Source organism: Ornithorhynchus anatinus, chromosome 1 (genome assembly GCF_004115215.2).
Source record: "Ornithorhynchus anatinus isolate Pmale09 chromosome 1, mOrnAna1.pri.v4, whole genome shotgun sequence".
NCBI classification, from domain to species: domain Eukaryota; kingdom Metazoa; phylum Chordata; class Mammalia; order Monotremata; family Ornithorhynchidae; genus Ornithorhynchus; species Ornithorhynchus anatinus.
Window position 1 is genome coordinate 70679130 of NC_041728.1, and position 12178 is coordinate 70691307.

General features: G+C 49.8%; 1 protein-coding gene across 2 annotated transcripts in view; it reads right to left on the minus strand.

Moving 5' to 3' along the window:
- Nucleotides 1–12178, minus strand: part of CILK1 (ciliogenesis associated kinase 1) — a 45953-nt gene that overhangs the window by 5418 nt on the left and 28357 nt on the right. Inside the window, exons 8-13 of one of the 2 annotated variants that reach the window (XR_003761519.1) lie at nucleotides 10763–10934; nucleotides 9023–9190; nucleotides 7909–8220; nucleotides 5767–5960; nucleotides 5530–5667; nucleotides 699–827 (exon numbers count right to left, since the gene is read on the minus strand). Coding sequence is in view for 1 of the 2 variants with exons in the window: in XM_029070688.2 (XP_028926521.1) it covers nucleotides 699–827; nucleotides 5519–5667; nucleotides 5767–5960; nucleotides 7909–8220; nucleotides 9023–9190; nucleotides 10763–10934 (1124 nt within the window). In the remaining variant the exon portion in view is untranslated. Of the gene's footprint in view, nucleotides 1–698; nucleotides 828–5518; nucleotides 5668–5766; nucleotides 5961–7908; nucleotides 8221–9022; nucleotides 9191–10762; nucleotides 10935–12178 lie in introns of both variants that reach the window. The other variant, XM_029070688.2, reaches the window with a different exon arrangement.

Consider the following 12178-nt stretch of genomic DNA (forward strand, 5'->3'; position numbering starts at 1 on the left):
GGGGCTCACAGACTTCATCCCCATTTTACAGATGAGGTAACTGAGGCACAGAGAAGTGAAGCGACTTGCCCACAGTCACACAGCTGGCAAGTGGCAGAGCCGGGATTTGAACTCATGACCTCTGACTCCAAAGCCCGGGCTCTTTCCACTGAGCCACGCTGCTTATCTGCATCTGCATTTGCAGATGCATCCCCATTTTCCAGATGAGGTAACTGAGGCACAGAGAAGTTAAGTGACTTGCCCAAGGTCACACAGCAGACAAGAGGCAGAGCTGGGATTAGAATCCATGACCTCTGACGCCCAAGCCCGGCGTCAGATTTATATTGTTATAGTGTACTCTCCCAAGTGCTTAGCACAGTGCTCTGCACACAGTAAGCGCTCAGTAAATACATTTGACTGACTGGCTAGCCTGCAAGCTTCTGGAGGGTAGGGATCATGTCCTGTAACTCCACTCTACCTTCCCAAACATTTAGTATGATGCTCTGCACATAGGAGTTGCTCAATAAATACCACTGATGGACCTGTGTGCTTCACACAGAGCCTGAGATAAGACCGACGTGGGACAGGGACCATGCCCAGCCTGATTTGCTTGTATCCACCCAGCGCTTAATACAGTGTCTGGCACATAGTGAGTGTTTAACAAATACCATAATTATTATTACTGGTATTGTCACCCTTGTGGTTTCACCATCACTTACCCAAGTTCAGTTTGTTGATTCCTGATTCTGCACTTGGAGATTTTCCATGCAAACCAGAACCGGGCCAGGGATTAGCTGAAAAAACTTCTTTGCTTGGATTTGGGACTAAGCCATTCCTTGTATTTATCCCTAATAGGGAGTGAATTAATAAAACAGAAAAAATCCATCAGACTTGTACCAAGATCCTAGGAGTTCACATACCAATTATCTATAGAAGAAGTTCAGAACAAACTTTTTGAAGTCATTTGACTACATAGCAAAATCAGAGGTATAGTTATAATAATAATAATAATGTTGGTATTTGTTAAGCGCTTACTATGTGCCGAGCACTGTTCTAAGCGCTGGGGTAGACATAGGGGAATCAGTTGTCCCACGTGGGGCTCACAGTCTTAATCCCCATTTTACAGATGAGGGAACTGAGGCACAGAGAAGTTAAGTGACTTGCCCACAGTCACACAGCCGACAAGTGGCAGAGCTGGGATTTGAACTCATGAGCCCTGACTCCAAAGCCCGTGCTCTTTCCACTGAGCCACGCTGCTAGTTATCAATCAGCCTTGCTTTTTTAGATGAATAATTAATATCTATTGGGTATTTAAAGCGTGCGTAGCACTGTACCGAGCACTTTTATGGGCAGAACACTGCATTAGGTACTTGGGAACACATAATAAAGGAGAAGATAAAGTTCTTGCCCTCGAGAATCTTATAGTGCAATGGGAATCAGTTAATCAGAGATTCATTCATTCAGTCGTATTTATTGAGCGCTTACTGTGTGCAAAGCACCATACTAAGTGCTTGGGAAAGTTATTATTATCTACAGGTACCATCCAGTCATTTCCGATTTATAGCAATTCTATGGATATATTTTCTCCAGAACATCCTATCTTCTGTCATAATCCCTAATCTTGCTAACAGTTCTAGAAAAGCAGCGTGGCCTAGTGGCAAGAGCCTGGGCTTGTGAGTCATAGGTCGTGGGTTCCAATCCCGGCTCCCCCACTTGTTTGCTGTGTGACCTTGGGCAAGTTGCTTCACTTCTCTCGGCCTCAGTTCCCTCATCTGGAAAATGGGGTTGAAGACTGTGAGCCCCAAGTGGGACAACCTGATTATCTTGTATCTACCCCGCCACTTAGAACAGTGCTTGGCCCATTCTAAGTGCTTAACAAATGCTATAATACTAATAATTATTATTATTCCATTTTCACTGTTATGGTTTCTATCCATCTAGCTTCTGGTATAACAACAAACGGACACATTCCCTGCCCACAACAAGCTTACAGTCTAAAGGGGGAGACAGACATTAATCCAAATAAAAAATTACAGATATGTACATAAAGTGTTATGGGGCTGAGGGAGGGGTGAATAAAAGGGAGAAAACCGGGGTAATGCAGAAGGGAGTGGGAGAAGAGGAAATGGCTTAGAGGAGACGTGCCTTCACTAAGGTTTTGAAGATGGGGAGAATAACTGTTTGTCAGATATGAAGGAGGGAGGGCGTTCCAGGCCAGAGGCAGGACGTGGGTGAGAGGTCAGTGGTGGAACTGATCCATTACAGACAGCCTGTTTCCCACCAGCGCTGACCCGTTCTAGCACATGAGCTGATGAGGAAAGAAATTATTGGTTTAGCTGGAATGACAGCCCTCTCCACCCAGAAATATGCACAGGCCCACAAATCTGAGCTTTACGAACGAAGGCTCGAGAGGCCAGTGATTAACTGGTATTCACCTTGGGAAATCAAGGCAACCCTTGGGTGGCTGAGCCCCGAATGAGAGGTTTGAATCTCTCCTTTCCTGGTTAAACAATTGCCCTAACATAGTTTGCTTAGGGAGAGGGCAATGGAAGAGAGTAGACATCTTGGGGTCTTGTTTTCTTCCAATACATGCAGCAGGCTAGGGGCTACAGCCTCGCCCAAACTCTAGCATCCAAGCTTCCTCCTGTGGTAGGACATTTCTCTAGTACTTTTGTGTCACGTTCTCGGAATTATGTTATCGATCCATTTTTATTTCTCAGATCGGCAAGCTGTACCAATATGACCATTACTAATAAATATTGCTACCCACCCCCAAACACACAGACTAAAATCACTAAGATGCAATTCTGGGGTCCTGAGAGTCAACATCAAAGGCTCATATAAGTCATATTTATTTAGTACCTACTGTGTGCACTGTACTAAGAGCTTGGGAGAGTATAATACAGGCAGTAGACATGATCACTACCCTCAAATTTCTTACAGATGATGGTATTTGTTAAGCGCTTACTATGTATCAAGCACTCTTCTAAGCACTGGAGCAGATACAAGCTAATCTGGTTGGACACAGGCCCTGTCCCACGTCGGGTTCACAGTCTTAATCCCCATTTTACAAATGAGGTAACTGAGGCACAGTGAAATTAAGTGACTTGCCCAAAGTCACACAGCAGACAAGTGGCAGAGCTGGGACTAGAACCCGGGTCCATCTTACAACCTAACTGGGGAGACAGATAGTGAATTATTTTATAGATAGCAGGAAGCAGTAGAGTATATAAGATATGTACATCAGTACTCACAACCTCCTGTAGCACTCAAGTGTTTAGGTGGCACGAAAGTGCAGCAATGATAGGTGGGGAGCATGGGGGAAATATCAAAAAGCAATCAGGGAAGGCTCACTGGAAGAAATGTGATTTTTGGAAGGATTCTGAAGATGGAGAGGGCTGTGGCCTGTCAGACGTAAAGGGAGTGGGAGTTCCAAGTAGTACAAAGGGCATGGGCAAGAAGTCAATGGTGGGAGAGAATGATGACGACGACGATGGTATTTGTTAGGCGCTTATTATGTGCCAAGCACCGTTCTAGGCACTGGGGTAGATACAACGTAATCAGGTTGTCCCACTTGGGGCTCACAGACTTATTCCCCATTTTACAGATGAGGTAACCGAAGCACAGAGAAATTAAGTGACTTGTCCAAAGTCTCCCAGCTGATAAGTGGCAAAGCAGGATTAGAACCCATGACCTCTGACTCCGAAGCCCATGCTCTTTCCACTAAGCCACTAATGAGGCAGAGTGGGTAGGTTTGCATAGTGACTAGAGCATGGGCCTAGGAGTCAGAGGGATCTGAGTTCTAATCCCAGCTCTGCCACTCGTCTGCTGTGCGACCTGGGGCAGGTCAGTTAAATTCTCTGTGCATCGGACTCCTCGTTGTAAAATGGGGATTAAGACTGTGAGCCCCATGTGGGACAGGGACTGTGTCCAACCTGATTAGCTTGCATCTATTCCAGCACTAAGTACGGTGCCTGACATATAGCAGGCACTTAAAAGTACCATAAAAAATTTTTAAAAAGGAGTGAAGACTGTGACTTGGAATGTGGGGGTAGACAAGAGTGGATAAGTAGTGGGGAGAAAGCTGACTGGGTGCTTCGGAGCCAATTGTCAGGAGTGGTAGGAAGTGAATTTCCAATAAATTCCGCGGAGGCCTATCTCCAGCTGGTCCCATTTTTGCATTCCTAATATTTAGTCTTATGGCGGCCATAAACACCACTTCTCTTTTGGGGGAGACTGGAAATTAAAGGGACATAAAGAAAGAAAGATCCAACAAATCCAAATAGAAAAAACAACACAACAAAAGAACACAAAGGGCTCCATTACACAGGATCACCTCATGAAGACGCCATTCCAACTCAGAGGATCAGAGGAAGTTTCAGAAGTTTCTCAGTTCCTTTTTCTCTTTACCTCATCTCAAGGTGAAGGGTGGCACAGCCTAGGGCCACGCTATGCCTTCACCACACTGTGCGGTAGAGTGCCCTGCCCTATATTTTCACAAGAGTCAGATGTTCCACAGACTCTCTTTACATGAAGCAGTCCGGCCTAGTGGAAAGAGCACGGGCCTCGGAGTCCAAGGCGTGTGTTCTAATCCTGGCTATACCTCTTGTCTTCTGTGGGAGTCACTTCACTTCTCAGGGACTCGGTTTCTTCATCTGTAAAATGGGGATACAATACTTCTGCCCTGCAGTTCCCTAGCACTTGGAACGGTGCTTCACCCAGAGTAAGTGCTTGACAAATCTAATAATAAAAAGCCTGGAAATATCTAAGCACCAAACTATAGTTTGAAAAAAATCTCCTGAGACACGTGGTGTCTAGAGAGGCCCGATTTTCTGAACAAATGTAAGGAAAGGATGTGGATTTTCTAAACTACCACTCTAGGACATCTAACTGATGGGGTCAATCCAAGAGAGTGAAATCTCTTTCTCTATAGTGTAGACAGAGAAATCCTCATCAAACGCAACTCCCTCTAGACTGTAAGGTCCTTGTGGGCAGGGAACGAGTCTACAAACTCTCTTATACTGGACTCTCCCAAGCGCTCAGTACAGTGCTCTGCACACAGTAAGTGCTCAATAAATACCACTGACCGACCTGCCTGTGTGCACGACACGCCTCCCTTGACAGACTGGTTCTGTGACATTACCCTCATGGCTTAGTGGAAAGAGCCCGGGCTTGGGAGTGAGAGGTGGTGGGTTCTATTCCCAACTTCGCCACTCGTCAGCTGTGTGACTTTGGGCAAGTCGCTTGACTTCTCTGTGCCTCAGTTACCTCATCTGTAAAATGGGGATTAAGACTGTAAGCCTCACGTGGGACAACCTGATTACCTTGTATCTACCTCAGAGCTTAGAACAGTGCTTGGCAAATAGTAAGCGCTTAACAAATACCATTATTATTATTACCCTCCGTCGCCGAGCACCACTCCGCCAAAAATGTTCCCGTGCAATCTTAGCATGGGCCTCCGTAAGGAACTTCTGGGGAAAGGGAATGCTCGGTTACCAAAAACGATGAAGACGTTATGAGAAAAATTGCTCCTGCTCACCAGGCAGATACCTCGAGTGCTTCAGGTAGTGCAGTTTGGCCGCAGATCGCGACGTCGGGGGGTCCTGCTGTGGGAGGGCAGGCCGGGCGGGAGCGCTGCTGCCGGTCCCTGCAGGATCTGAAGGCTTCAGGTCCAAAACACTCTCAAACCTGCAAGGAGACAAAAGGGGGCCGAGGTCCCGCGGGCTGTCCCGGGCCTCACGCCTCCCGGGCCCGGACGGCCACCGCCTCTGCGGGGAGGGTACTCACCGGCACAGCGCCTCATCGCTCTGTCTTTTCTTGTTTTTCACGTTCGGCTTGGCGAGGGACAGGCCGAAGTCCAGGTCATCCAAGTCATCCCAGCAGTCCTCGGGACCCTTCAGGACCCGGCCGAAGCGGCCCCATAGCCTCCTGCTCTTTGGTTGGATTTCACCGTTGGAGTGGGCCGGGACTGTTGGGATTTTCTGCAGACCCAGAGAGCGGAGCGTGACCACCAAGGGCCGACAGCACGGGTTGACGAGGGGCTCTCCACAACCTCAAGAGCGACTCCTGCCAGTCATTCATTCACTCAATCGTCCCAGTTGAGCACCTACTACTCGCAGAGCACTGTACTAAGTGCTTGGGACAGTATAGTATAACAATAAACAGACACAATCCCTGCCCACAACAAGCTCACAGTCTAGTGGAGGAGACAGACATTAATAGAAAGAAATAAAAGTGCTGTGGGGCTGGGAGGAGGGATGAACAAAGGGAGCAAGTCAGGGCGACGCAGAAGGGAGTGGGAAAAGAGGAAAGGAAGGCTTAGTCAGGGAAGGCCTCTTGGAGGAGTGGTATTTTAATGAGGCTTTGAAATGGGAGAGAGTAATTGTCTGTCGGCTACGAGGAGGGAGGGCGTTCCATGCCGGAGGCGGGATGTGGGCGAGATATGAGGTCGGCAGCGAGACAGATGAGATCGAGATACAGTGAGAAGATTAGCATTAGAGGACCCAAGTATGCTGGATGGGCTGTAGTAGGAGAGTAGTGAGGTGAGGTAGGAAAGGACAAAGTGATTGAGTGATTTAAAGCCAATGGTGAGGAGTTTTTATTTGATGCGCTCTTCCTCTCGTGTTATAAAGGAAGTAAAGGCAGGGAGGAGGAAGAGTCAGGAACATTCTCCGCCTCTCTGGACCTACCGTGAACGATCTCCCTGCCCCCAGAGAATGTAGTCCCCATCACGGAGCCCTTTTTTTTTTTTTGGTAGGGGAAGAGGAGTAATGGTCCACAACCAAGAGGCGGGAATGTTTGTTACGTTTTTACCCGCTTGCAAGACACTGTCACTGACTTTACAGAAGAGCATTGAGTACCTTAGCACCTGGGATAGCCGTGGGTGCCCTGTAACAGCCACAGGCCGACACAACCTGGGTCCAAGGGGGGAAGGAAACAGGCAGCAGCCGGCTTCGTCTACTGAGTCTACCCAAGTATTACGGCCCCCTGGGCCGCTGCCCCGAGCACATAATTTACTCACCCGTGTACCCTACCTCTGCCCCTGACCAACTGAGGGGTAGCCCCAGGGGACCCGGTGCACCAACTCACTATAGGCCCTTGCAGTGCTCCCCTAGCAGCCAAGTGGCCCGGGCACTCCTCCTTCGCTACCGCCGGAGGAAAGGGTAGCCGCTGCGAGCCTCCGATGCCTCGCCACATTGGAGACCAAACTGGGGAATGGAATCCCCGTCTCGCTGATCCTCTTCCCAGTCGAGACTCTCTCCGTCCCCACCTCCCTACCTCATCGCCAAATGAGGGTGCAGGGAGGGGAGGCCGCTCTGCCTACTGAGGTGGGAATGTGAACCCCACGGCACGGCAGAGTCAGCCCAGCTGACCACGGCGGGGAGTTCAGCTCTGCTGCGAGATCAGATGACCCCAACCTTAGTGCCGAGAAAACGGGAAACGGCTGACTTCATGCAGTGCCCCTGAGGTCTGCTGGGACTTTAACCCCAAGCGACCACGTTGTCAGGGTTCCAGCCACCTAGTGGGAAACGAGGAGGTGAGGGGGTAGTCCCAGAGCCCAGATTTTGGGGGCGGCCTGGGCAGGCTCCTTCCTGAGCCTTTCGCCTCATGTTATCATGTTCAGATCAAATGCTACGGGACATTTGGGAACCTTGGCATTATATTAATGTCCGTCTCCCCCTCTAGACTCTAAGTTCATTGTAGGCAGGGAACGTGTCAGCCAACTCTGTTGTATTGTACTCTCCCAAGCACTTAATATAGTGTTCTGCACATTATAAGAGTTCAGTAAATACCACTGACATGCTGATATGAGAACTGAAAATCCCATAAAAGTGGGGGAAAAAAGCATGGGGGAGCAAGGGGAGTGTGAAGGAAGGAGTCCGATTCATTTCTGGGATAAAGGGCAAATAATGAAAGCCCATCCCTTACCTGCTGAGCCATTTTGCTGTGGAGAGCCGGGAGGAGCAGGGAATTGGGCTTTTCCTCTCGTAAATGGTCCACGGGATCGACTGGTGAAGATTCCGCTTTATAATGGTTTGCCAGACGCTGCGGGGGCTGGCTGGGTTGGTACGGCCTGGAGGAGAGCCGAGGAGGGGGTCTGGTCGGAGGCTGGGCAGGCGGGACCGGCTTCATGTGGGAAGAGGCTACCGGTTTCTGAAACTCCTGCTTCCCCAGGTCCTTGTGGCTCTGTGTCGTGCTGACCTGTGGGTGGCCCACGTGGAAGTAGGGATAGCGCAGGGCCTAGAAGCAAATGCAGACGGCATCATTCAGAGACAGCGGAGATGCCCGGGGGAAGGCTGGTTGGTCAGAAAGGATGAACCCACCAGGGAACGTCGGTAACTTCCCTCTCTGCCCCGCAGGTGCCCCAGCTTTGACTCTGATTCCACCAGGGCCGTGGGGTGTCCTGACCTGAGGCGCTAGATCGATCCATCGGGTCTATACCCCGGTTCTCTTGAACAAGAGTGATGCTCTTGTTATTCCGCTTAGCCACGCAGGGGAGCTGGATGAGCAGAATTAAGGCAAAACTCTCTCTGAAGACACTAGTGCACTCACACCGCCAGAGGAGCCCAACTCGAAAGCACCTCTCACCTCAAAGACAATCCTAGCTGTCGTGTGGCTCCCTCTGACCTCAAGCTCGCCAAGGGGCAGATGTGCAAATGGAAACTTGCTCTCTGGGAATTCCCCAGAGGCCAAGGCAAGCCCAGCTCCAAACCACATTATCCACATCCCTATCCCATATCCCTATCGCACACCCTCTCACCCTCATTTTCAGAGCAGTTCTACCCATTTTAAACCTCCGGACGGTTAATGCGGCCCGGCCTCTGTGTGACCACCCGAGGCCGCCAGTGCTGGTTTCACCACAAGAAACTAACCGATCCCATCTAGTCTTGCTGGACTGACTCTCCTTGGCAAGCAAGCTTAGCTTTCTACATGTTTGACTTCCCCTGCCTGGACACGTGCCCGGGTTGGGAAGAGGGTTCCTGGGATGCGGGAGGGGCCCCGTGCCGGAGGAAGACCAGAGCATGAGGAAACGCAAGGAAACCTGACTCGCTGTCGGTCGCTTTTTGGGGTCCCACTGGAGCATGTCTCTCATGAGCTGGATCCCCTCGCTGCCGGCGTTTGGAATCAGGGTTTTGAGGTTGTTGGGGATGCACTGGGGCCAGCGGAAGTTCATGGAGCCTGCAAGCTGGTAGCCTTCGGGCCAGTCGTTCTGAGAGAGAAAGGAAAGGTTGATTGGTGGGGACATTGGGCAGGAGATCGCCGGGGACGTATGGGCCCCAACCGGAAACCGAAAGGCACTATCAGCCGCACACCTGGGGGGATGGGGGTCCCACTCCATGTGGGGAGTGGTAGCCTTTATTGAGCACTCTTGGTGTGGTGCATCGAACTAGACACTTGGGAAGTACAGATTAACAAAGTGGCCAGCTCCCTGTCCATAAACATTATCTTCATTGTTGTTGTTAGCTGCGTGGCTCAGTGGAAAGAGCATGGGCTTTGGAGTCAGAGGTCATGAGTTCGAATCCCAGCTCTGCCACTTGTCAGCTGTGTGACTGTGGGCAAGTCACTTAACTTCTCTGGGCCTCAGTTACCTCATCTGTAAAATGGGGATTAAGATTGTGAGCCCCACGTGGGACAACCTGATTCCCCCATGTCTCCCCCAGCTCTTAGAACAGTGCTCTGCACATAGTAAGCGCTTAACAAATACCAACAGTTTTTTTTATTATTATTATTAGTAGTAGTAGTATATTTGTTAAGGGCTTACTTTTGTGCCAAGTACAGTACAAAAGAATTGGGGTTCAATCCAAATAATCAGGTCAGTCAACAGAGAAGTAAGTGAATTTGCCTGAAGTCACACAGCAGACAAGTGGACGGAGGTGGGATTAGACCCCAGGTCCTCTGACTCCCAGGCCTGTGCTCCTTCCACTTTAATGGAAGGTGACAAACCTAAAAATATCTGCCACTTGAGTGGTCAAAATCAATGGTTGAGTACAGAAGCAGCGTGGCTCAGAGAAGCAGCGTGGCTCAGTGGAAAGAGCCCGGGCTTGGGAGTCAGGTCATGGGTTCGAATTCTGGCTCTGCCACTTAGCTGACTGTGGGCAAGTCACTTCACTTCTCTGTCCCTCAGTTACCTCATCTGTAAAATGGGGATTAACTGTGAGCCTCACGTGGGACAACGTGATCACCCTGTATCTACCCCAGCACTTAGAACAGTGCTCTGCACGTAGTAAGCGCTTAACAGATACCAACATTATTATTATATTTCTACACTAGATACATGTGGTGGTGCCAAGACACCTAAGGGAAGAGCTCTGGCACCCTGGTTTCTCGTCAGTGACATAATCCTCTAGCCCAAGTTAAGGCCGGCACAGGGATGGATATGACTGGGGCAAAAATACAATGTGCCAGAATCCTCGCCCCGTCTCAAGTCTCCGTGGGAAGATCGCGTTGGAGATTTGTCTGTGGGGAAATAGGGAGTTTTCTCTGACTAGTCCTGGCCCTGTGCTCTCGGTTTTCCTATAATAGCAATAATAATAATAATGATTGTGATATTTGTTAAGCACTTACTATGTGCCAGGCACTGTACTAAGCTAATCAGATTGGACACAGTCCCTGTCCCACATGGGGCTCAGAGTCTTAATCCTCATTTTGCAGTTGAGGAAACTGAGGCATAGAGAACTGACTTGCCCAAGGTCACACAGCAGGGATGTGGCGGAGCCAGGATTAGGACCCAGGTCCTATGACTCCCAGGCCCGTGATCCTTCCACGAGGCCAAGTTGCTTACCTTTTTGGGTGTTCCCAGGACCTGGCAAATTTTGAATATTGTGTCGATCTCACTGGCGCCTGGAAAGAGAGGCCTCAGGGTGTAAACTTCCGCCATGATGCAGCCGACGGCCCAGATGTCGATGGGCGAGCTGTAGCAGGTGGATCGCAGGAGGACTTCCGGAGCACGGTACCTGGCGGGACAGAAATAAGTCACCTTTTGCCCGGAACACAAGCGTAAGTACATCATTTGTAGCCCCAGAAAGAGAATAAATCTTTTGGTCTTTTGCCTAATGGAAGATGGTGCCCATATTCCATTTGCAGGTGGACTTCTCTGCTGGGCTTCCTCTTCCTCTTCCCCCACAGCCTTCTTGATCTTCTTCTTTCAGAGATGTAGGTCTTGAAGGGGCAAACAGAATGTCCTCTCCAGAATGCGTTCTCTTCAGGGCTTAGCTCTGTGGTGTCCCAGGACTCTGAATGAAGTTTGACTAGCAGTAAGAAAACGTAATAGCGAGGTGCCCTCTCTGACGGGTACGTACGGCACCCGAGGCATGACCTGATTCCTCTGCCCACCTGTCCTCCTTAAACCCATGCCACCGTCCCTGTGGAAGCCCTCTTGCCACCGCCACGGTGATGAGTCAGCTTGCCTGAACCAGCAGACGGGCGATCTGCTGGCTTCCAGGAAGACATCATGGCCAGAACCTGCCAAACATTCCCGATTTAAAGGTTTCAGAGTTTGCTGCAGTTGTTTTCTGTTTCTATTTTCTTTAAAATACTGTCCTTTCAGTCCTCCTATAAAACTGGACTTGCAATCTTGCCAAAAACCACATTGAGGAAAAGTCAGACGGCAGGTCTCCTCACCCGCTGGGAGCAGGCTCACGATCCGTCCCTGCCAGCACTGCGGAGCGCTCTACCCAAACGGGCCCGCGCTGTCGGAAGAGCGTTCCCCAAATCTGTAATGATGACCCAGCCCAAACGTGGATTATGGCAGAACCAGGTGTGCTCTAATGGAACGGTCATTCTCAGAAGACGCTTCCACGACACTTGCCACCACAGTGTTTGGAGGAGGAGCGTGGCCTAGTGGATAAAGCACTGCCTGGGAGCCAGAGGACCTGGGTTCTAATCCCTGTTCCGCTGTTTGCCTGTTGGGTGACCTTGGGCAAATCACTTCACTTCCTTGAGCCTCGGTTTCCTCAACTGCAAATGGGAATTCAATACCTGTTCTACTTACTATTTAGACGGTGAGCCTCATGTGGGACCTTTTGATCTTGTACCCACCCCAGTACTTAGTGTAGTGCTTGGTACACAGTAAGCGCTTAACAAATACCGCAATTATTATTATTTCAAAACAGGAGATTGCAGACAATAAGTGATGGGGTAGTGAGCAGTAGAGGTGAGCCATGTTTCTGACCCATAAAACTGACCCTTACACACCTGA